Source organism: Delphinus delphis, chromosome 13 (assembly GCF_949987515.2).
Source record: "Delphinus delphis chromosome 13, mDelDel1.2, whole genome shotgun sequence".
Classification (NCBI taxonomy): Eukaryota; Metazoa; Chordata; class Mammalia; order Artiodactyla; family Delphinidae; genus Delphinus; species Delphinus delphis.
In genome coordinates this window covers 88,984,109-89,009,586 of record NC_082695.1, presented here as the reverse complement: position 1 = coordinate 89,009,586, position 25,478 = coordinate 88,984,109, and the positions used below count along the sequence as shown (strand labels likewise).

At 50.3% G+C, this 25,478-nt stretch overlaps 1 protein-coding gene across 1 annotated transcript in view; it reads left to right on the top strand.

The window, feature by feature from the left end:
* The first annotated feature begins 319 nt into the window (after positions 1 to 319).
* Positions 320 to 25,478, top strand: part of PARD6G (par-6 family cell polarity regulator gamma) — a 106,086-nt gene continuing 80,927 nt past the window's right edge. Inside the window, exon 1 of the mRNA XM_060029286.1 lies at positions 320 to 536. Coding sequence (XP_059885269.1) covers positions 465 to 536 — 72 coding nt within the window. The 5' untranslated portion in view covers positions 320 to 464. The remainder of the gene's footprint in view (positions 537 to 25,478) is intronic.

The following is a 25,478-nucleotide window of genomic DNA, read 5'->3' as shown; positions in this document are numbered from 1 at the left end:
AGGACGTGGGCCCTTGGGGCTCGTGAGGGCGTGCCCTCCGAGCTCCGGGCGTGTCCTCGGGGTACGAGTGCTGGCGACGCGGGGCAGGTCGTCGGCGCGCGGGGCGGGGCGTGGGGCCGGGTTCTCTGGGTACGGGGCGGGGATTGGCGGCGGATGCTCTGGGCGCGGGGCGGGGATTGGTGGCGGATACTCTGGGCTCGGGGCGGGACGTAGGTTCTAGGGGCTCGGGGGGCGGGTTCTCGGGGCGGCGCGCGCCGGCTTCCCCTGCTCCTCCCGCGCGCGGCCCCTGGAGTGCCCAAGGCGCGCGGCCAGCCCAGCTCGGGCCGCTGCACTCGAGCTGCCCCGCGGCCGAGCGAGCGCGGGCCGGGGTCGGGGCCGCGGCGGTGGGTATTGCACCCAGGGTCCTTCTGCAGCCCCCGTAGCGAGGAGCGAGGGCGAAGACGAGGCTAAGCGGGGCCGGAACCATGAACCGGAGTTTCCACAAGTCTCAGACCCTGCGCTTCTACGACTGCAGCGCGGTGGAAGTCAAGAGCAAGGTGAGCCGGGGGCCGGCGGTCTGCGCCCCCCACCCCCGCGAATGAATGGGCACCCCGAAGGGGACTGGGAGGCGCGAGACGGGCCGGCGCCAACTTTGGAACGCGGCGCCGTCCGTGGGATGTGCAGGGGTCCCGCAATCCTTCCCGCCCCTGCGCGCGCACAAAGCCCGGCAGCCCGATAGGGTTCAGCTGGAGCCCCGGCGCTCGGAGGGCCGCGCGGCCGCCTGACCCTTCGCGAGAGCGGCTCTTTTGTTCCACAAGCTGGCGGCGACCCGGCGCGCCGCACGGTGGAGGGGCGACATTTCCGGGGCGACCCAGGGGCTGCTCGGATTCGGGGCCGTGGAGGGGCCTCGGGGGCCCGGGCCAGGGGAGGGCCCTGGCCGCGCCGCCTCCTTCATTGCGGAGGAGTCTCGGAATCGGTGAGGGGAGACGGGCAGCCGGTCCCCGATCCCCGGACCGGACCCCCAGTCCCCGGCCCGGCCCTCTGTACCAGTCCCTCAGCCTCCCGGCGCGCCCCAGGCCCAGATTGCCCGGGCGCGCCGGGCCGGCGGCCCCTCCCGCTGCCCGCGCCCCGGCCCCAGCGTGCCCGAACTTGCGGGTTGCTGTGCGCGTTTGGGTAATTGGCTGATAGGATCTGGCGCTTCTGCCCTTTGCGGGGGCGGCTACTTCGCGGCAGACGCTTTTGTCTGCGAGGGTCTCAGTGGTGGACCCCGCGGCGGAGGAGGAGTTGCAGTTGTTCAGGGTCCTGGAGGGAGGGGGCCCAGCTTACCGCTGCCTGGGATCCGGCTCTCGCCCGTTCTCTGCGCGCCCCCCGCCTCGGTCAAGCAAGGCAGAGGCAACTGAGTGGTTGGTGGGAGGGGGCCGGACCCGAGGGTGGGCTCTGACCTCCAACTCTGCGCACGCTTGGGTCGCGGGGCGTGTGTGACCCGGTCCGGTCTCTGGGAAGACGAACCCGGCGGCCCCCTGCCTGGGTTGCCCCTACCGGGCAAGGGGGGTGCTTTGGCGTAGGAGTTCCAGGGCTTCCTCCGAGGATGGGGGATTCTCTGCGGGAACCCCACTGCAGTGAGTTGCGGCATTTCATCACCATCTTGTTGGACAGTCTTTTTAGGAACCCCTCATCTCTAACTACCCCGTGTGCTAATTCCGGGACCCTCGCCCTGCACTCCTCCCCGCTTTTAGCCCCAGAGTGCCCACACCCCGGAATCAGAAGTGCCCGCTGTGAGTTGCGTGGGGGAGAAGAACTGACAGGCGTGAGTGGGAGCCCCAAATAATTGACGTTTCTTCAACTCAGTGGGAAGGTGGCTTTGTGGAGCTCATTGTCGCCTGCAGTAGCCACTGAGCCCGTGTGGTGTTTCGTTTTAACTGTTTATTTTGAGATCATCACAGATTAACAGGCAGTTGTGGAAAAGAATACAGAGACTTCCCCAAATTCCCCAAAGGTAACATCTTGTATCACAGTGTCGCATTCAGGACCTCATCAGACTTGTTCACGGGGTGTTTTTGGGTCACACACTTTTGTCGTGTGCTCATTCCTGAGACCCAGCACGGTCACAACACAGACCACTTCGAACGCAAGGGTACCTCCTGCTGCCCTTTCACAGTGGCAGTTTGGTTCTAAGTGATTAACATCACATGCTGTTCCTGAGTCTCACTGGCCACATCCCCTGTGCTCAGTAGCCACGGGCGGCTTGCAGCTGCCTGACCAGATTCAACTCCAGAGGGTCCGTCCAGAGGGACAGCCCTGGAGGAAATGCCCTCACCAGGCCTTATCTTGCAGTTCTGCACTGTGGACACTGTGAGGACCCCTGGGGACTGGAGAGTAGGCATCTGCCTTTGCCTCTCCTGGGGAACCGGGGGCTGTGGGCGTTCGGGTGGCCCAGCGGGTTGCCTCAGGCTGCCCCACCTTCTTGACTGCCCAGTGAAGAAGGGGCACTGCCCCATGGCCCAAGCCTGGGCTCAAGTGCAGATGCATTGAATGCTCCACCGGGGGTGAGTGGCAGAGCGAGAGTTCTGGTTGAATTTGGGAGCGCCCCTGGCAGGCCACACCAGCCTGGGCCCTGCGGGCTGGCTGGTTATACACACAGCACCACGACTGACCCCCGCCCTTTTGGAAGAGGGGGCTTGCCTTACTGTTTGTCCAGAGGGTCCACGCGGCTCGTGCGTCTGTACACGCCCTCCCACCCACCCACTTGGTAGTGAATACTTGCACGCATGGAGTCCATCCGTGCAGGGAGCGTTAGTCCAGCTGCTGATGTCAAAATATGGGAGGCCAGACGTTACGACAGTGATGTCTTTCCACCATCTAAAGGTAGCACCGTAACACCTGGGTTTGTATGTGGAGAAAGTGGTGCCCGGGAGCTGAGTCCGGCCGGTTCTGCCACCTACCCTTTGGAGTTTTCAGGCAAGTTATTTAACTGTTCTGAGCCTTAGTTATTTCATCTGTAAAATGGTCATTGTACCTATTCCGCTAGCCCCCAGGATCAAATGAGGTAATGAATGTGAAGTACTTTTAAACCGCAGAGCACCCACAATTGTAAGACCTAAGCACTGCAGGTCAGGGTTCTGTGGCATCTCAGGATGTCAGGTCTGAAAATCTGATCCTCCCAGAATTTTGGGCATTAGCCCTCTGCCACAGCTGGTCAGTTCCCAAAGCGTCGGAGGCAGAGACATTATCTTGACCTGGTGGGTCTTCCCCATATGGCCCCTGGCTCTCCCCCAGCATTTCTGTTTTAATACCTGTGATGCATCTATTTCTCTCCCCACCAGCTGCATTGCTCTGCACTTTGGAGTATAACTGCTTTACAACGGTGTGCTGGTTTCTGCTGTATAACAAAGTGAAGCAGCTGTATGTATGCATATATCCCCGTATCCCCTCCCTCTGTGTCTCCCTCCCACCTTCCCTATCCCACCCCTCTAGGTGCACGCACTTCTGACTCCCCAGTTCTGGTTCATGGGGCCGCCATTTCACACTCACTCTTTTTCCTCTCTCCCTGTAAGACCTGCAGTGGGGAGGGGCTGTGCAGCTGTCTGCGGGAGCATGTTTCAGGCCGAGGGGAGCAAGTCTTGGCCCATCAGAGGGGCAGCAGGAAGGCCAGTGCTGGGGGAGGGGTCTGCAGGGGCAGAGTAATTGGGGATGACTTGTTTGAGGAGAAGGCAGAAGGCCGCCCGGGGCCATTGCGAGCCACAGGCCTGAAAAGCCTAGAGGAGCACAGCTACCCATGTCTGCAAGCTGCTGTTCACTGAGCCCTCACCCTCTGGCTGGAGGCCCCTGTGTTAAATGAGGCCCGTGTTGTCCCGGTTTCCTTACCCCTCAGGCCTCATCCGTGTTCTCTTCAGCCTCTGGGTCCCGTTTATGTGGCTTTCCCCCCACCTGAAATGTTTTCTCGAAGAATCTGCCCTATCCTGACCACCCTCTCCTACAAGGTCCATCTGATGTCTTCACCAGGCCAAGCCTTCTGCATCCTCTGACCCCTTCCCCGTGTTTCTCTCATCTTACGGCCTTTGTCACGGTGCTGGTGACAGGAACCCAGGACTGTGTTTACACCCCCATGGCTTGTTGTGTTCATTGTGTGAGGGGAGAGTAACACCTCTAAAGGTTTTAATCCAGTTTTGGCTGCTTGGTTTAGCTAATGTTGGAGACTTTTCTGCATTCTAAACAAATACATTATCATTGTAGAAAATGTAGAAACCATAACAGGCACAAGGGGGTAATTCTCACATCCAAAGTGTGGTCGCGTGTCCTTCTGACCCTTTATTATGCATGTATACATGCAGATGTCTTTGTTTTACAGAATCAGAGGCATATTTTATAGGTATATTATTCTGTAGCCTTCAAGTTTCCGCCTTGAACTTAACAGTGAAGTGTTTTCTCATGTCATTAATAATTTTAGAAAACATATTTTCGAAATGACTACGTAGTATTCCATCTTATGTGTAAACCATAATTAATCTAACTAATATCCTATTGGGTTATTTCCAGTTTTGTCCTAGAATAAACAATGCTGTGAATAACAACTTTGCATTTAAATCTTTATATAAAGAGTACATATAGAACGTATATCATAAAAAGTATACAAAGAATACTGATTCCCTTAATTCAATGCAGAACTTTTATTATGTCTTTAGGACAGATTCCTAGAAGTGAAATTACTAAGTGAAAAGTCTGCACATGTTTAAGGCTTTGAGTACGTATTGCTGAATTTCCTTCCAGAAAGTCTCTTCTATACATGTGTACCTTGTTGCATGTCTAGCCCTCTCCCTCCCTCCAGTCCTGGGTATTTTCTTGTTCTATCCCATTTAGATAAGTGAAACACCACCCCATTTAATTTGTTTTCTTGGGTTATTAGTGAATAGAAAATTCTTATATTTGTTAGCTACTTTATGTCTATTTTTAGCTGCCTGTCTCCTTCCACCCTTCTTTTTTTTGATTAGTGTTCTTATTTTCTACTGAGTGATGGAGCTGCTCGTCCCAGGAGATTTTCCAGTCAGTGCAGATGGTGCTAGGTGACAGTGTTCCCTGTGGTCCCAGATCGTGTCTCTGCTGAGGTTGTCGGCTGCCTGGCCATGCCCTTCCACCTGGGGGCTGGAGCCTGGGCCAGGCCCTCCCCATGGGGTGGCTGGGCACTTGCCTCCTGTGGGCCAGTTGAGAACCGCCTGACAGTTTGACTCACCTCTGTGTTTGGCCACACCCTTTTAAGATTCCGGTTTTGTTGTATCCGTGCATGTCTGCGTTTAAACAGGTTCGGTAACTTGACTTGGGAAGTTGCATCTAGAGGAGACTCTCATCAGGGACCCAGGTGGGGAGTGTCAGTCTGGTGGGCATGGATGGTGTTGCGGCCCACCTCCTGTGGGTCTGTGACCCGTGAGCAGCAAAAAGCCCTATGGGTGTTCCTAGGGGCACCCCAGTTAGCAGGGGTTCAAGCCCTTTCCTAGGACCCATGACATTTCAGATAGAGGGCTCTTCCAATTTTAGGGAAGGAAAGGAGTGTCAGGGCCTGGGAGATGCAACCATTCAAGGTTGCTTCTAGGTGTCAGAAGCTCTAATGTTTGTGAATCACATCCTGAATCGGTGAAAATAGAGAGGCATCCTGCCCCTTTCCCATGAAGGGGCCTCCTGGACTTTTAGAGGCAAGCAAGGAAGGAGCTTGGAATGACGATGCCAGAGGCGTCTGTGAAAGGGGCCTCAGGGGTCTGGGAGTTGCATTTGGTCAACTAGCTGTTTCCATGTTTATAGGCTCCCTACTTCCTCTCGGCAGATTTCTCCTCAGCTGTGAACCTGGGGAGCAGTGTGAGGTGCTGTGCCCCTTTCTAGCCCCAACACACACCTGGTAGCCCTCCTCTGAGGCTGCCCTGAACACACGAGGGGTATAGAGATGGTCCAGGCTGGGTGCTGCCCTCTGTGTATAGGTTGCATTCCGAAGTATTTCTTAGTATTTGGTTAACCACATACATATATATTCTAAATACATTACAAATAATAATTCATTAGTCCCCATCACAGCCTTGCCGGATGGGTTCTGTTATAACCTCCCTTACACGAGAGAACACTGAAACGTCAAGGTGGCGCCACTAACCTGGCCCAGGTCAGGGAGCTCAGGCAGTTCGGCTCCAGACCCCATGCTCTTTACCATGAACGGTCTGTGGCCCTGTTGGAGGAGGACTGCTGCCCCTCTCCCTCTGACAAGCCCTCACGTCCAGGTGCGGATACTGACGCAAGTGTTCACAGCTCACCCCGTGTAGAACGGGGCAGTCCCTCTCGGGCTGTCTGGATCTGGAGTTGGAAGGGTTAGGCCTAGTGCTTTGCGGGGAGGAAGCTCTACTTTTCTTCCATCCGGGAGCAGTTTCTAGCCGTGTGGCCTTGAGGGAAGTCCAGTGTTCAGTAGTCATTCTTAAAAGCCTGTCATCCATTGATGTATTCATTTACTGAGCAACTACAGTGTGACAGGTGTGGGGTTCGTGCTGCGGTACAAAGGTAACCAAGACAGCCAGTATCCTCACCTTAAAAACGTATGATCCAATGAAGGATCAGTCACTGATGGGCATATCGGAGTGGGTGGATGCAGGGGTCCTTCATTCTGATATCCGAAGTATCACCAAATCCACAGTTTCGCATCTTGAGACCAGAGGTTTCTGGTGCATCCTGGCTGTCTTGCCCACATAGCAAGAGCAGTTGGTGCTCGGGCATCCAGGAGCTGCTCTTATCTTCTCTGGCGTCAGCAACAGCGGTGCCCCCACGGGTTGCTTTGAGATGAGTCAGAGCATCTTCTCCCCTCCTTGCTTCCAGAAGCAGCTGGGCTCTGGTCCCCACTTGTGCGCATCTGGGGACTCTAGCTCTCTCCCTGTGCTGCCTTTCTCAGTAGCACGCTCCAGGGAAAACATTCGGCGGCTAAAATGTGACAAGCAGTGCTTTGCATGCAGTAGGTACCCAATAAATGTTAGTTGAGTTGAAATCAGATGATTTTCCTGATAGCTGCTAGTTCAGAAGTGGTCTGTCAGGGTACTTTCAAAAAGAACTGCTTTTTGGGGCAGGTGACCAAAGCTGGATTCACCAATCGACTTATTCCCAGGGCATCTCTGAGAGGGGTCAGGGGCCTTGTCATCTGCCTGCTAGTGCCCCGGAGGGGAAGGGAGAGAACGGGGTAGCAGATGAGCTGAACAAAGAAGAGAAAATTTGGAAGTTCAAAGGAAGCTGATTTAAAAGTCCACGTGGACACCGCTGCTGTTGTTAGTGTCTCCTTATTTCCTTAGTGCTAAATTGTAGGCTGAGAGCTGCAGGGGCCCAGCTCGGGGCATGTCGTCAGAACCAGCTCCTGTGCATCTCCACGAGTGCTGCCCACCCCTCTTCCCTGTAAACCCCATTGGCCCTACCTGCTTCCTCTGCCAGAGCTGCCTGGGCAGCCCTGTGTTACGCATAGGATAGGGGTAGCAGGACAGGGCTCTCACTGTTACAGCTGGGACAGCAGTTACCTTCGATGCCTCCTTTCCCTGTCCCCTAAGTTCAGTGCTTCCCAGGTTCCTGGGGGCCAGGGATATGTGTCCCGCACCCCACCATCCGTCTCTCCGACTCGCCAAGACTGTGTTCCTCTGGGGCTCTGCAAAGATGCTCGCCGGCAGAGGAGACCGAGCGGGCGGGCTCCTCTCGCCATCCCCAGCCAGAGCGCATGTGCTCTGTATTTTGGGGCATATGTGTAGCTTTTTACTTGAGGGAAGTAAAAAAAAAGCTTTTGCCGCTTAAGGAGTGTGGAAAGCACCCAGAGCCTCATGCATGGCCCATCCCTGTTAAGTTCTTAGCTTGTCACCCTCCCCAGGTCCACGGGCTTGTCACCCTCCCCAGGTCCACGGGCTTGTCACCCTCCCCAGGTCCACGGGCTGACCGTCTGCAACCCGATCCTCTCCTGCACTTATGCAGGAAGCTCTGCCATGCCTCAAGGCTGAAACAGCTGCCTTTTCAGGAAACTGTTCCAGCCCCGCCTCACACCAGGGAATCTCTCCTGTGTGGAGTGCCGTGTGTGTGACAGTGAAGTACACTAACCTCAGGCGTGTGGCTTGATGAAATTTTACATGTTTGCGCACCCGGTGAGCACTGTGCACACGGTGTGGGACATTTCGGCTTTCAGGAAGTGCCTTCGTGCGCGGTATAGTCATCCCCCATCCCCAGTGTAACCGCCAGCAGGGTCTCTGTCACCAGAGATGAGCGTGCTGGTCGTCAGGCGCGATGTCACAATGCAGTCTGTGTCCGCAGGGTCCATCCGTGTTGTGTGCATCCAGAGATCTGCTTTTTATGGATTCAAAGTATTCCTTTGTGCAGAAGATGTGGCACATACATACAATGGAATTTTACTCAGCCATAAAAAGAAACGAAATTAAGTTATTTGTATTGAGGTGGATGGACCTAGAGTCTGTCATACAGAGTGAAGTAAGTCAGAAAGAGAAAAACAAATACTGTATGCTAACACATATATATGGAATCTAAGAAAAAATGGTTCTGAAGAACCTAGGGGCAGGACAGGAATAAAGACACAGACGTAGAGAATGGACTTGAGGACACGGGGAGGGGGAAGGGTAAGCTGGGACGGAGTGAGAGAGTGGCATGGACATATATACACTACCAAACGTAAAATAGTAGCTAGTGGGAAGCAGCCGCATAGCAGAGGGAGATCAGCTCGGTGCTTTGTGACCACCTAGAGGGGTGGGATAGGGAGGGTGGGAGGGAGACGCAAGAGGGAGGGGATATGGGAACATATGTATATGTATAACTGATTCACTTTGTTATACAGCAGAAACTAACACACCATTGTAAAGCAATTATACTCCAATAAAGATGTTAAAAAAAAAGTATTCTTATGCATCCGTCTGTGTTGCTGGAGGACCAGGCGGCCAAAGCCTCCTGTGAGCTCCCCTTCAGCGTGCTTGTGAGTTTCACTAGCCGTTCTCGGGCTGCTAGGGGCCGGCTGGCAGAGGCCCTGGTCAGGCTAGCGCACAGCCCACTGTGGCTCTTCTGGAGCGTCAGGTGTGCGGGCGCCGACCCTGGACTTGGGTGGATTTGGGTGGAGCAGCTGTTGTAGGGTTCTGAGGGTTAAGGAGTTCCCGAAGGCCTTGAGCCACAGCTTTTTAATAGGTTGTTGATTACTGAATCCAAACAAATGAGGAATTTGTCTTACAGAATTGAAGGGCCTTCCTAGTCCTTCCTTTATTTATTTTAAAAAATATTTATGTATTTATTTATTTGGGTTGTGCCAGGTCTTAGTTGCAGCGCACGGGATCTTTAGTTGCAGCACGCAGACTCTGAGATGCAGCATGCAGACTGTCAGTTGTGGCACGCAGGCTCTGAGATGCGACACGCAGACTGTCAGTTGTGGCACGCAGGCTCTGAGATGCGGCACGCACGCGGGATCTAGTTCCCCGAACAGGGATGGAACCCGGGCCCCCTGCATTGGGAGTGTGGAGTCCTACCCACTGGCCTGCCAGGGAAGCCCCCCCCCTCCGCCCCGGTCTTTCATTTAATTCTGCAGTTTGAGTTGCTGCTGTCCTGCCTTCCTCTGCCCCGCTTTACCCCGTACTACCTTGCGTGGGCCCTTCTGGTGGGCCAGGTGCTCGGGGAGAAACTGAGACACGACATGAACAAGGACGGGCCTGGTGCTGCTTGACGGGTCCAGGACAGCTCGTGCCATGGTCTCTTTCTTTTTTTGAATTTTATTTATTTTTTATACAGCAGGTTCTTATTAGTCATCTGTTTCATACACATCAGTGTGTACATGTCAATCCCAATCTCCCAGTTCAGCCCACCACCGCCCCCCCCACCCCGCCACTTCCCCCCTTGGTGTCCGTACGCTTGTTCTCTACCTCTGCCACAGTCTCTTTGGTGACGGTGCACAGTTGTCCTTTTGAAAACTGTCTGAGTTTCCCACGCGGAACGAAGACCCCCACGGCGGCCTTGACCGTGGCGGGCTGTGGAGCCAGGAGCTTCACGTGGCCTTCACCTAGGGGTGTCCCTGTGCCGCCCTGCAGCTCACCACTCGCACACCTGAGGCTGTTGGTGAGCTGCACCCTTTGCCTTCGGGAATTTCTTCGCTCTCCCTGAAAGTCCTGCCTAGGGATCCGGCATGTTTATTTTCCGTTTCACGGCGTGAGTGCGCCTGTCGAAAGCTGGATTGTATGTCCGTCAGTCTACAGAGCAGATCTCTCTGTGCCTTTGCTTCCGAGACAGGACGTGGGGCACTGATGCACAGGGGCAGAAAGCGCCCCCGACGGCCTCCTTTGGGGGTGCGTGTTGCCGTGGGAGGACCCTGGGGTCCCCGGTTAAGGGCTGTGGAAAAGACCTGTGAGGACCATTAAGCGGCTGTCTTTCCATGGTCAGCTATGCTAGAGGAACTGGGAGACTAAAGGAATGTTCACGTCCTGTTTTCCACGCTTGGGGGCCTGAGCGACTGCTTCCCCACCCACAAGCCCTGCCCTTACTTCCCTCGCTGGCCTGGAATAATGACGGGCTGCTGCTGTGGGGCAAACTACTCTGCCTGCACGAAGGTCCTTCACACAGAGCAGGAGGTGGCCCCTGGCTCCTGGTAGCAGCTACAGGTGCAGGACGCGCGGGGCACCCGGATTGCACAAGGACGTGCTCCTTTGGCCTGGAAGGGGATGCAGAAGCCCGTACGTCTAGACGCTCTTGTGGGCAGCACTGTGTCGGGTTCTCCGGAGAGGAGCTGCCCTGGAGCAGCTTTGTCCCTGCTCGTCTCGAGCTCGGAGTCACCGGTCCTGTGAACCGCCGCCCCGAACTGGGAGCAGTTTCCCAGGAATGCGACCACACTGCTGGTCAGTGGTGCCTCCTCTCAGCCCACCCGGTGGTGGGTCACAGACTCTGGTCACCGCCAGGCCGAGGATCCGCAGGGACCAGCCCTTGAGAGTGAGCAAGCATGTGCTATCGGGGTTGCCCTGCAGTCCTTCCTGGAGTGAGGTTCTGGGGAACGCACAGTCTCTGGGCTCCCTCCCTGCCCTAGGAGCTAGGTCCAGACTGGTGGGAGCGGTTGCCACCCAGGTCACCTCACCTGGAGGAGAGTCCGGGCAGGTGTGACCTCTCGTCAGTTTCAGTGGCGTCTCATGGTTGCAGCTTCCCTTCTCGGAGCATCGGCTGTGTACCAGCTTCCTGCTGGCCCTTCTGCCGGGTGCTCGTCACAGATGTTTCCTTGACGCTCCTCACACCTTATACATGGGCTGTAGAGGGGAGGACCTGGGGTCTTGACCAGGCTGTTAGCTCGCCCAGCCAAGGCCCCAGCCAAGTGGCAGAATCAGATCTTAAACCCTCACTTGCTGTGCCGTCCTGCTTCCCATCTAGTTATTATCCCCTGGTTCCACCTCATGGAGGACAGACAACACCTACCTGGTCCAGACGTGCTCTGAAGTCACAGCATGTGTCTCTCCACCTTCCTCCCCAGCACCTCCTGGACACCAGCTCAGGGCTGCGCTGCTTCTTAAATATCCCTCCTGCATCCTGTGAAATCCCCTCTCCTCGGCAGCCCCATGAGCTCTGGCCTGTGTACAGTCTGATTGGAGGGAGATGGGGAGGGTACAGGGAGAGCCTTTTCCTCTGTAGCACTGCAGAGGCTCTTTGCAACTGGGGTCAGTGTTAGCGGTGACCTCCCAGGTCCCTAGCGCACTGGACATGTGACTCAGTGGAGGCCCCTTGGATTGCAAGGCTGGGGTGGGCAGCGCCTGCTCAGCTTAGCGCTGAGTCCCCATGCAGAGATTGGGGTTAGGGCCACACTCCTGAGCACAGCTTTTCTCTCACAGAGTTACAAAAAGGTGGTTTCGTTGTGAAAAATGCCCTGAACAACAGCTGCCTGCCGGTGGCGGAAGGGACAGGGCCTATGCAAGCCGTGACTCGCATTCAGAAATCAGGAAGGTGGCTCAGCTGAAGGAGAGAACGCTGCTGTTGGGGGCCCGCGAGCTTCCTGCTCTGTCATTTATAAACCCACACCGGCAAAAGGCCTCACTTTATGATGCTGGCAAGTCTGACTCTTTGAGGAGGGCTCAGTACAGCCCTGGGAGTGCGTGTGGAAGGTCTAGCTCAGTGCAAAACTTCTCCATGCGTGCTTGGCCAAGAAGAGCAAAAGCTCCGGGAGCAAGGCTGATCGAGTGCGAGCTGGTGACCAGCTGCTGTTTGCTGGAATCTCACTCCGAGCAGCACATGGATGTGTATTCAGTTCTCACAACAACCCTACGAGGAATATGCTTTGTCCCTCTTTTACAAAGGAGGAGATAGGCTTGGAGAAGTTGAAATTATCGAGTCACCCAGCCAGTCAAGGTGAGTCAGGACTTTGAACCTAGTACACTGGTCCAGAGCCTTCGCTCTCGGTGACTCTGCCTTTTGTGTGATAAGCTACCACTGGCCCAGGCAGCGTCCCGCCTCAGCCCATCCCCTCCCTGGACACTGACGGTTTTCCATGCACCCTGAGCTCATGTCCGAACGTGACCTTGCCTCCCCACTCAGGCTGGGGCTCCAGTCCTCTGCCTGAGTGGATTTCTGTTCCAGGAAAGTTCTGTGAAGGCAAAGACAGATGAGCACCCTGGCATTTGCCTCCACACTCTGGCCCAGGTGGACCTTCCAGTCCGCCAGCCCCACCTCAACACCAGGGTCTCCCTGCATGTTTACCCCCAGCTTCTAGAGCAGCCCGACTCTGGTTCATGCTGCTAACCCCACCATGGCCCCCCTTTGTCCACGCTGTCAGCTGGTCTGGGTGCCGTCCCTTCCCACGTAGGGCGTCCCTGTCCCTTGGAATTCTCACCCACACCATGGGCGCTCTTTAGGTCTTGTCTAAATTCTCCCCTGTATTAGCCTCAGTGCCTTCATTTACTAGCCTTGTACCCGTGCACTGTTATGGAATCCTTTCAGGCCTCAGTCTCCTGGTCTGTAAAATGGGAACAGTGACACCTCAGGGTCGCCGTCAGGGTCACGTAGAGCATGCACGCAAAGCTTGGCGCCCACCACACCTCCTCTACCACGGTGGAAACCCCTGCCAGGCAGGGACCACAGGCCATATTCCTAAATCTCTCCTCCATTCTCAACCCTGCCCCACCGCTACATTTAGCAGTACTGGGTCCACGGGTGCCGGTCACGCATTCGTGAGCAGAGGAGTGTGTGCCCACCTGTCTGGAGCACACGTGGGGCTCGTAGAGGTGACCACAAGTGCAGTGGGTTCTCAGTCCCCAGCAGCTGTCTGGCAGCCTCATGCAGGAATCGGTGCTTGTCTGAGCAGTTGTGCAGGTGCTGACAGCTGTACCCCCATTGCTGTGGACTGAGGTGGGTGGACGGGGCACAGCAAGGGGCCAGGCTCCGCCCCATCTGACTCACAGGTCTGTGGCCCGATTGTAAACTGTCCCAGCGTGTCAGCCCAGGAGGTCGTCCCATGGCAGGTCCCACGCTCTGACAGATGCCTCGTTAGGACGACAGCCTGTACTACCTGATCATCCCATAAACGGAGGTCTCTCCACAGTTTTCCACGTGGCATGCTGTGTACACATGTTCCTTGGCCCCATCCTGAAATGGTCCCGAGGTGCTGGCGTTTACCCTATGAATGTACACTCCTGAGATCTTTTATGGTTGCAATGTCGTGTTGATTGTGACTCCAGGACCCACCCCGATGAAGAGCAGGACACAGGTCACAGCCCACAGGGCTGCCCCAGCAGCCTCGTGGTGCACAGTGAGGTCCTGCCCGCCGGTGCCTGGGCCGTTGGGAGCTCCTTCGGGCCACACGTGGGTGATGTGCTGCAGCTCCTTCTCCACCTGTTTGTTGCTTTCCTCGCGCGCACAGTTTAAACCAGGGCTGGTGTCATGCCGCTTCTTCGTTTACGTTTCTCAGTTTGTCATTACACATGTGCACGTGACTACTGTTCAGCGTCTCAGTGTTGGGCTCTCAGGCTAAACCATCAGCCTCACGAAGACGCTCGTCACTGGCGCAGGGCCTGGCCCGTATTGGGCGTTCAGTGAAATCTTGTTGAATGAATGAATGAGTACTAAAAGTAGCCCAGGGCTTCCCTGGTGGCGCAGTGGTTGGGAGTCCGCCTGCCGATGCAGGGGACACGGGTTCGTGCCCCGGCCTGGGAGGATCCCACATGCCGCGGAGCGGCTGGGCCCGTGAGCCATAGCCGCTGAGCCTGCGCGTCCGGAGCCTGTGTTCCGCAACGGGAGAGGCCACAGCAGTGAGAGGCCCGCGTACCGCAAAAAAATAAAAAGTAGCCCGTAGTGGTTACTGGCAAGATGCTTACTGGGATGTTTATGACACTGCTTTTGAGACTTTAGTGTGCACCTGGGTCACTGGGAATCTTGTTAGAATGCAGATTCTGATTCCCTGTGCCTGGGCCCAGCCCAGAGAGCCTGGTTTCACTGGCCAAAGTTGGGCCGGGTGTACACCGCTCCCTGGGCTCTTGGCCTAGCCAGGAGTCCCAGGCCCGGGGGGGCCTTGCTGCTTTGTTCTGAGTTGCACCCAAGTAATTTTCAACCTGATTGGGATCACACTGTGGATTTACCGTTGGGTCGTGTTTTCTTTCACTGTCCATATTGTAAAGGCTTCCTTGAGCGCTGAAACAGCACCTCTGTTGGCTTCATCGTGTTTCATCCTGCGCGTGTTGGCTTCATCGTGTTTCATCCTGCGCGTGTTGGCTTCATCGTGTTTCATCCCGCGCGCGTGCTTCGTCTGTTTGACGAGCTTTTACAGTTTCCGTTTTTCACCGTATTTTGATGAAGATTTTCTATCAGAATCTACCTGTGCTTCTCTTCCTGTGATTGCTCTCACCTGAGAGGCCGGGGGTGGTGGCCTTGGTATGGGGTGGTGCCCCGGGGTGGGGTCGCCTGGGGGTGGAGCCTCTACCGCAGGATCCAGGGTGCTGGGCCGGGTCGCTTCCTGCAGTGAGAAGGCTGGGTAACGTGTGTACGTCGTTTGAAGTCTGCGTTGTAAGACAGCCTTTACTTATAAGGGGTCGTTCTTGTGTGGAAGAACATAGTAGCCCCCTGGATAACCCTCAGGTATCTTCAAGAGAAACACATTTTACGATAGGAAAATGAGCAGAGGAGTCGTGGGTGCTTCAGCCCCAGGCCGCTGCCAGGGAGCAGGCAGTGGGGATCGGAATGAGAAGACTTAGCATCTAGCATCCTCCTTGGTCCCTCAAGGTTAGGGCAGAGTCTCAGGATCACTGGGAAGAGTCTAGCCCTGAAGATTTTGGAAGGAAAGTACTGCTTTCACAGTAATGGTTAAATTGTTACAGTGGTCAGAAGCAGCTAACCTGCTCTGTGTGCATAAAACCTTAAGGTAGCCCCACCCTACAGATGGGATAACTGAAGCCCAGAGAGCTGTAGCACCGGGGCGACCTGTCCAGGCCCTGTGGAAGGGATCCAGCAGGCCTTTGAGCTGCCATGGTCTGTGCTCCTGTGTAGCGTCCGGCAGGTTATGGAAAACGCGTGGCTTCCATCAGCCCATCTCCTTACATTCTCTCCTCCCCGTGGCACCTACCACTTTCCTACACACTATAGGATCTGCTTATTCACTATTTTTACTGTTTGCTGTCTGTCCTCCCCACTAGTATGTAAATCTCATGAGGGCAGACATTTTTTCTGTTTTGTTCACTCACGTGCCCCAGTGTGAGGGGTCGTACCTGTTTCTTGGAACCTCTCCATGGATATTCTCTGCGTGAGTGAGAGCAGGGGCCATACCTCATTACTAGCTGTCCACTCAGCAGATGTACTTTGAGTGCCTGCTCTATGCCAGGGTCAGTGGGGATAAAATGGAGACCGTAGTTTGCTTTTTGAAGCTATAAAGTCCAGCTCATGGAAATATTTTTTCAATGAATAAGTTCCTCCTTGGGGTACTTCCCTGGCGGTCCAGTGGTTAAGGCTTCGCCTTGCAGTGCAGGGGGTGCGGGTTCTATCCCTGGTCGGGGAGCTAAGATCCACATGCTTCGAGGTCAAAAAAACCAAAACATAAGACAGAAACAACATTGTAACAAATTCAATAAAGACTTTAAAAATGGTCCACATCAAAAAAAAAAGTTCCTACTTGGTAGCTTGGAGGAGTGAGTTCACATGAATGAAGAGACACATGTCACGTGAAACGACACTTTTGTAAAAGTGTCCTGGTGGTTCTTGGGGCCTCTCTTGTGAAAGGGAGCGGCGAAAGCAAACGATGCTTCTCAGCAAACGATGCTTCTCGGATGTTCTCTTTCTAGGGTCAGTTCTGCTGCAGGGAGGGTGTGGGGCGGGCAGTGCTGGGAGCGGCCTAGAGGCTCGGGGTCTCCCTTCCTGCCGCAAATGCAGGGTGCCCACCGCGTGGTCTCCAGCGGAGGGCACACCTTCAGGCAGCCACTGGGTCTGACTGAGACCCCCTGAGCCTCTGTGTCCTAAAGCTGGTACTTGATGTTGAGCTGTGCCCTCGGAAGCAGAGGCACAGCCAGAGTGTGTTACACCTGCCAGGTCACACCCCTTTGCAAATATTCATTGGAACAGTGCCTTTGCTGGTGAAGGTGTCTTCACTTTCGTGCTGACACGTGGCGGGCAGGGGCGGCTGGCGTTCAGCTTCAGGTTGCTGGGATGTGGCAGGGCTGGCCTGAGGCGCGGGGCCTGCTTGCTGACTCCGTGCTCACATCTGCTGCATTCCTGTTTTGCCCGGTAATGTCAGCTTATAGACTTTTATTTTGACGCTGGTTAACACAGGTTTATTTCATTAATTCAATAAAGATTTGAGTGCCTACCGTCTAGCAGGGACCGTGCTAGGCTGCAGCAGACAGACCCTGCCCTCACAGGCTTGTGGTCTGGTGGCAGGTTCCTGCTTTCGCTCATACGGTAATTGAAAGTCTGTGGCTGCTTGGGGTTTGGGGGGTAGCTTATAAGTGACTCAGTTACTAAGCAGATTCCAACAGGTAAAGACTCCTCCTTGATGCCTGGCTCCTCTGGCCTTGCCTGGTGAGTCTGACAATACCTCATCACGCCCCTGTGGGCACCTTGTGGGCACCTTACAAGCCAGGAGCCAGGTGACGTGCAAGTTTGAGATACCTACCTCATAGGACCACAAGCGTTCAGTAAAAGAATGTTTTTCAAGTACAGCAGATAAGTGGAAAATGCATGGAGTAGACCAGTGCATACAGTATGCTCCTGTTTAAAAAAGAGGGAATATGGATACAAGGCACAGATACTGCTCTTACATGCAGGAGATGCCTTTTGAAGGCACTACAACTGAAACCATTGGTTCCTGTGCAGGGGACACTGGGTGGCTGGGATTCCTTCTGAATTTTGAGCTGTATGGTTCTATCCCATTCAAACCATAAAGATAAATAAAATGTACCAAACTGTGTGATCCTAATTCTTTAAAAAGCACACATGTTGGAGAAGCCTGGAGGAGCGTCCTCTCCCGAGCGCAGAGCTCTCTCAGTCAGCTGTCCCTCCCGGCCCAGGCAGGACTGGAACGGCCGCAGGACAGTGAGCCCTGGGCTCCAGTGGCACCTCAAGTGTCATACCAGACACCAGCCCTTGGCGTTTCCGCCCCTTTTTCGGTCCAGCATGAATCTTGCTGGTTTCTCCAGAGTGACTGTGTTCACAGGCACATGCGGTCGGCTTTTCTGACTGCCTCTGAGGAGAAGATTACCGTGAGTTGCATGCAGGAGAGGAAAGGATGCTTTTTTAAAAACAGCAGAGTATCTTAAGGAAATGATGAAGGAGGATAGAAATTCAGAGTTACAGACCTTTGTCCTTAAAGTTCAATTCCCCTTTTTTGTGAAAGGCAACCTGAAAGGGGAGGTGAGCTGGGGCTTGGGGGTGGTTGACTCAGACGCTGTGGCAAAGAGTGACCAAGTGCCCCTTTGCCTCTGGGTTTTAGCTGCCTACATCTAGGAGGAGGCAGCTTGAAAGTAACAGTAGTGTGGTGCGTTTCCTGCCCCCATATAGCTGTTAGAGACACAGCCACGGGTGCACCTTTACCTCCCACAGCCTTCCCCCAACTGATGGAAATGGTGATTGGTTGCCCCCCACCGGGGGCCGTCGAGGGACATCACGTGGGGTTCAGGCCCTAGGAGCCCTCCCTAGTTAGAAAGACAACAGTGGGAAAGGACCTAGGTGAGAAGACAATACCATTTATCATTCTCCTACCCTTGCCTTTGGTGTTAGACCACAGGAGGACGGCAGCTGCTTGACTCACTCAGTTTCTCTGGGAATGGTATTACGCCAGAGCTGCATCTTAATTATCAAAAATGTGCCATTTTAGAGTTTTTAAGCAAAGAGTAGCTAAGTGAGTTTAAGATGAAACCTGGGACCATGATTTCCGTCGTGAAAAGAATGAACTTCTTGGTCGGCTTGAAGTGGCAGCAGCTCACTGCTGCAGAGGGAACACAGGAGCAGAGTCAGAAAATGGGCTTTATTTCCAGCCTGGAGTCAAGTAGCTCTATGGCCTTGGGCAAATCTCTCTCTCTGAGACCCTCAGCATAGGAGCTTGGAAGTGCACTTCCACTGGGGAAGCTTATGATTTAATTGTGGGCGTGAAGACAGCTAACAAGACTTGCAGTGCACACCAAATGAGCCTTTCACGCTCTGAATTAAATATGTTTCCATACAAAAAGGATTTGTTTAAACATGTGGATAACTGTAGAGAGAACTCCTTAGGTATCAAGAAAAAGAAAATTCTACATTTTTACTATTTTTAACCTGGAAAGTAAGGGATAATTATGGTAATGGTAATGAACTAACCTTGGAGTCACGTGACATTGAAAGATGAAAATACATTTGTATTGCCAGAGCCTTGTGGCTCCGAAAACGTCATTCATATGGAGTTTTAGCTTCTAAATTGGATGAGAGGGACTGAGGGCCTTTTGCAGTTTGGGGTCAGGGTGGAGATGGGCGTGTGAAGGAGGCAAGTTCTGCCCTGTTCAGAGTGCCTGCCCTCTGTCTTCCCTACCAGCTCTACGCTGTTGGACCAATTCGAACTGGAAAAGCTTGCCCTACCAGCTTGGACGAAGTCTCACATCCCGTTCTCCTCTGCAAGGGCCAGCAGCAATGGCGGCGGGGCGGGGGGCGGGCTTCCCTGAGTTCTTTGTAAGTCTTCGTCTTCCAAACTGAGGTGTGCTGGCAGGCGATGCTTGGACCCTTGGTCTCTTGGGATTTCCTGGGGCAAAAGCCGAGCCTCCGTGTGCACCAGCCAGTCCACCACCGTCTTCCGGGGTTTCCATATTTCTCAACGCAGCCGCCAATAAGCCTTCAATTGGCGGTTTAAAAAACTTATTCTTTGAAGTGAAAGTTACAAAAACAGCTCTATAAGCTGTAATTTATATGAAGTAAAATTCGTACCTTTCAAGTGTAAATTCAGTAGTTTTTGGTATTTTCACAGAGTTGTGCAGTCATTACCATTATTTAACTTCAGAACATTTTCTTCACCAAAAAGAAACCCCAACCGACTAGCAGCCATTCCCAACGCCTTTCTCCTTCTAGTCCCTAGAAACCACTAGTCTGCTTTCTTTATGAATTTGCTTCTTCTGTACATTTCATATGAATAGAATCATACGGTATATGGTCTTACGTGTCTGACGTCTTTCATTAACCATAATGTTTTCAAGGTTCAGATTTGTCGCAGCGTGTGTCATACTTCATTCCTTATTATGGCTGATATAGTGATATAGTAATATTCACTAACAGGGTATATACCACTTTTTGTTTATCCGTTCATCAGTTGATGGACATGGGGATATTTTCACTCTTTGGCTATTGTGAACGATGCTGCTGTGAACATTCGTGTGCAAGTTTTCATGTGTTCATTAATCTTGGGTACATACCTGGGGGTGACATTTCTGGGCCACATGGCAGCTCTTTGTTCAACATTTTTAGGAGCCAAACTGATTACCAAAACAGACACATATTTTATATTCCTACCAGAAATGTATGAGAGAGTTCAGACTCCTTCACATTCTTACCAACACATTGTCATCTATCTCTCTTTTTTTTTCTGGCTACACCTCATGGCATGTGGGATCTTAGTTCCCTGACCAGGGATCTAACACATGCCCCCTGCAGTGGAAACGTGGAGTCTTAACCACTGGACCGCCAGGGAAGTCCCTGTCATCTATGTCTTTGATTGTAGTCATCATAGTGGATGAAATGGTGGCTTATTACAGTTTTTGATTTGCATTTTCCTAATGACTTACGATGTTGAGCTCTGTTCATGTGTTTATCGGCTATGTGTATATCTTCTTTGGAGAAATGTCTGTTCAAGTCCTTTGCCCATTTTAATAGGGTTGTTTGTCTTTTCATTGTTGAGTTTTAAGGGGTCTTTATATATTTTTGCAGCATTTTCCTCCCGGTCTGTAGATTATCTTTTCGCTTTGTTGAAGCACAGCACTTTCAGTGTTGATGAAGGCCAGTTTATCTAATTTATTCTTTTGTTGCTTATGCTTTTAGTATGATAGCGAAGAAATCATTGCCTAAGTGAAGTAATAAATTTAATCCTATGTATTCTTCTAAGAGTTCTATAATTTTAGCTCTCACATTTACGTCTGTGATCCAATTTTAGTTTAGCTGTATATGACATGAGGTAGGAGTCCAACTTCATTGTTTTGCCTGTGAGTATCAGATTGCCTCAGCACCATTTGTTGAAAAGACTATTCTCTTCCACTACTGAATTGCCTTAGCATTCTTGTCAAAAATCACTTGATCACAAATATAAGGGTTACTTTCCTGGACTCCCAATTCTATAATGTTGATTATATGTCTACTTCTTTGCCAGCATTAGTCTGTAAGTTTTGAAATTAAGAAGTGTGAGTCCTCCCTGTTCTTCTTTTTCAAGGATCTTTTGGATTTTCTGGGTCCCTTGCATTTCCACATAAGTTTTAGGAACAGCTTGCCAGTTACTGCAAAAGGGCGGCTAGGATTTTCATAGGGCTTGAAATGAATTTGCAGTCAAGTTGGGGATTGTTGCCATCTTAACAGTCTTAAGCCTTGCACTTCATAAGCATTGAATATCTTTTTTCCTCCCCCCCCCCCTTCCTTTCATGCCATAGGTAGCCATCTGCTCCCTGGAGACACCTGCCAATAACTTTGAGAAAAATATTTGACAAAATGGGAACTCATCAGGGAATTGTTGTTAATGTATTAGTCGTCTTACTTTATGAATTAAAAGCTGTTCTGTTTTGTCCTTTTTAGATGTCCATATATGTGCTCACACTATTTAGGTCTTCTTTAAATTTTCAGCAGTATTCTGTACACTATTCTGTAGTTTTCAGTGTACCAGTCTTTCACTTCTTTTATTAGATTTATTCCTAAATACTTTAATCCTTTTTGATGCTATTGTAAGTGAAATTTTCTTAATTTCATTTTCAGATTGTTCATTGCTAGTGTACAGAAATAAATTTATATTTGTGTGTTGATACTGTATCCTGCAACCATGCTGAACTCATCTATTAGGTCTAATAATTAATTCTTCCAGATTCCTTAGGACTTTCTACATGTAAGGACATATCAGATGGGGACAGACGTATTTTTAATTCTTCCTTTCCAATCTGGATGTCCTTTATTGTCTTCCCTAAGTGCCTTGGTAGAACCTGTAGAACAGTGTTAAATGGTAGATGTGAAAGTGGAAATTCTTTTCTTGTTCCTCATCTCAGGGTGAAATCATTCTGTCTTTGACCGTTAAGTGTGAGGTGTTAATCTAAAACAAGCAGTTACTTTACCAACAAATAGGGTTTGTTTGGGAACAGCAAAAAAATTGCAATTTGAGACATGCAGTCTATGGCAAACCACAGGCATGTCCAGAGAACAAAGGGAGTCTGCTTTTATGGGGAAAATGGGGAAGCTGCAGGGGTTGTTCTAAATGAAAGTTCATTGGAGGAAGGTAGTAGTTCAGGATGGTGATGGCTTCTCCTTGGTCGAGCTGTGATGTTTCTCATTGGCTGAACTGTTGCTGAGCGAGGAGAAATTCTTCCTTTGGGATAGTAATGTAGTCACTTCCTGTCTGGGAGTGCAAGGTATGCTTCTTCCTGTGGGGCATACACATGAAATTCAGGGCATGCAAATGATGGTGAGTGAGAACGCGTGAGAGCTCCCTCTACAGGTCATTCCTGACTCTAATTTTAGTTGAGGTCTCCTTTATTAATTTCCAGAGGTTACATGTGAGTTTTCTTAGATGCCCTCTATCAGGGTGGAGAAGTCCCCTTATATTCCTAATTCATTGAGTATTTTAGATCATTAAAAGGTGTTAGATTTTGTCAAATGCTCTTTCTGCATCTTTTGAGATGATCACGTGGCTTTGCTCTTTATTACTATTATATACTACATTGATTTTTAGGTGTTAAACTGACCTTGTGTTCCTGTGATAAATCTCACTGGTCATGATGTATTGTCCTTTCTATATAGTCCTTTGCTGGATATAGCTTGCTAGTATTTTGTTGAGAATTTCTGTGTTTCTGTTCACAGTGGATATTGATTTGTTGTTTTCTTTTCCTGTAATGTCTTTTTCTGGCTTTGCCAGGGTAATACTGACTTCATAGAATAAGTTGGAAAATGTTCCTTCCTCTTTTACTTTTTAGAAGATTTGTGAAGGATTGGTATTATTTTTGTAAATGTTTACTAGAATTCTCCAGTGAAGCCATATGGGCATCGGCTTTTCTTTGTGGGCAGTTTGAAAATTAAATAAATACCTTGCAATAAGTTTAATCAGATTGTCTGTTTATTGTTGAGTCAGTTTTGGTAATCTGTGTATTTCTAGCAGTTTGTCCTTTTCATCTCGGTTATCAAATTTGTTGACACACAGTTATTAGTAGTATTCCCTTGTCATACTTTTAAAAAATAAACTTTTAATTTTAGGACAGCTTTAGATTTACAGAGAAGTTACAAAGATAGCACAGAGAGTTTCCATATATGTGCCACATCTAGTTTCCTCTGTTATTAACGTCTAATGTTAATAAAATCAAATCTAATGGTACATTTGTTATAGTCTGTAAATATTGATACATTTAAATGAAATACATACTTTATTTTTCCTTAGTTCTCACCTAGTATTCTTTTTAGCCTAATGTTTCAAAATCCTGTACAGGATACCACATCATATTTGTGTGATGTCTCCTTAGGCTCCTCTTGACCATGACAATTTCTCTGACTTTGATTGTTTTTTATTACCTCTGTGAATTGAATGTTGAATTCAGTTCATATGTTGAAGCCCTAATCCCCAATTTGACTCTAGGTATTTGGAGGTATGAGGCCTTTGGGAGGTAATTAGGGTTAGATTAGGTTATCAGGGTAGAAGCCTCATGATGGAATTAATGTCCTTATAAAAAGAGGAAAAGATGCATGAGCTCTCCATCATGTGAGGACACACAGTAAGAAGGCGGCCATCAGCAAATGAGGAAGAGAGCTCTCACCAGATGCTGAATCTGCCAGCACCTTGATTCTGGACTTCCCAGCCTCCAGAACTGTGAGGAAGAAATATTTGTCGTTTAAACTGCCCAGGCTACGGTATTTTGTTGTAGCAGCTCAAGCAGCGACCTCAGCACTTTGAAGGAGTAATGGTCAGATCCTTTGTGGATTATCCTTCAGTTGGGATTTGCCTGCTGTGTTTCTCATGATTATACTGGGGTTATAGGAAGTGTCATTTTCATCACACCACATCAAGGGCACATGCCGTCAACATGGCTTATCACTGTCGATGTTGACCTTGATGACCTGGCTGAGAATGTTTGCCAGATTGCTCCACTTAAAGTTACTCTTTCTCTCCCTTTCCATACTGTATTCTTTGGAATGAACTCTGTGTGCAGCCTACACTTAAGGAGTTCTACCTCCTTGAAGTTGGTGTATCTACCTAAATTATTTGGTGTTCTTCTGCATGGGAGATCTGTCTCTTCTCTCTCATTTATTTATTCACCATTTATTATGTCATTATGGACACATGGACATTTATTTTGTATGCTGAGTTATAATCCAGTATACTTTGTTGATCTTCTTGCTCATATGGTTCCAGCTTCAGCAATTGGGAGCTTTTTCAGTTGGTTCCTGTTTCCTTTGACATACCCCCATGATGATGTGTTTTGTTTCTGTTTTCAGCACTTTCTTACTTTCTGGTGTTATAAAATTTCCTAGGCTCATCTTATGTATTTTGTGTACCAGTTCTAGAACCAGTCGATTCTTCAAGGAGTTTCTTGGGTGTTAGGTGTGATTGTTACTACTGGGATGCCTATGATCCTTCTTAATTCCTTAAGCTCAATAGTAATGTTTCCTCTTTCACTCCTGATTTTAGTAGTTTGAATCTTCTTTTTTTCTTGGTCCACCTACTTAAAGATTTGTCACTTTTGTTGATCTTTGATCTTTTCAAAGAACCAAGTTTTGGTTTTGTTATTTTCTGTATTTTTTTCTATTCTCTATCACATTCATTCTGTTCTAATCTCTATAATTTCTTACTTTCTGCTTGCATTGGGTTCTTTTTGTGCTTTTTTAGTTTCTAATGGTGGTAGTTTAGGTTATTGTTTTGATATCTTTCTTCTTCTATTACTATGGGTGTTTATAGCTGTGAATTTCCTCTAAGCACTGCTTTAGCTGATTCCCATAAATTTTGCTATGGTATGTTTTCATTTTCTTTAATCTCTCTGTATTTGCTAATATCCCTTGTGATTTCTTCTTTAACCCATTGGTTATTTAGGAGTGTGTTGTTTAATTTCCACATATTTGTGAATTTCCCCAATTTCCTTCTATTATTGATTTCTAATTTCATTCCATTTTGGTTGGAAGACATATTTTTGTATAATTTCAATCCTTTTAAATTTATTAAGACTTGTTTTAGGGTCTAAAATGTGGTCCATCCTGGAGAATGTTCTGTGTTCACTTGAGAAGAATGTGCATTCCATAGTTGTTTGGTGTCATATTGTATAGACTGTTAGGTCTAGTATTGTCCTCTATTTCCTTTTTGATCTTCTGTCTAGTTCTATTTTGTAATGAAAGTGGAATATTGAAGTTTCCAACATTCATTGTTTTTTTTATGTTTCAAATTTTTTATTTTTATTTTTTACATCTTTATTGGAGTATAATTGCTTTACAATGGTGTGTTAGTTTCTGCTTTATAACAAAGTGAATCAGTTATACATATACATATGTTCCCATATCTCTTCCCTCTTGCGTCTCCCTCCCACCCTCCCTATCCCACCCCTCTAGGTGGTCACAGAGCACCGAGCTGACCTCCCTGTGCTATGTGGCTGCTTCCCACTAGCTATGTTTTACGTTTGGTAGTGTATATGTGTCCATGCCACTCTCTGACTTAGTCACAGCTTACCCTTCCCCCTCCCCGTATCCTCAAGTCCATTCTCTAGTAGGTCTGTGTCTTTATTCCTGTCTTACCCCTAGGCTCTTCATGACATTTTTTTTTCTTAGATTCCATATATATGTGTTAGCATACGGTATTTGTCTTTCTCTTTCTGACTTACTTCACTCTGTATGACAGACTC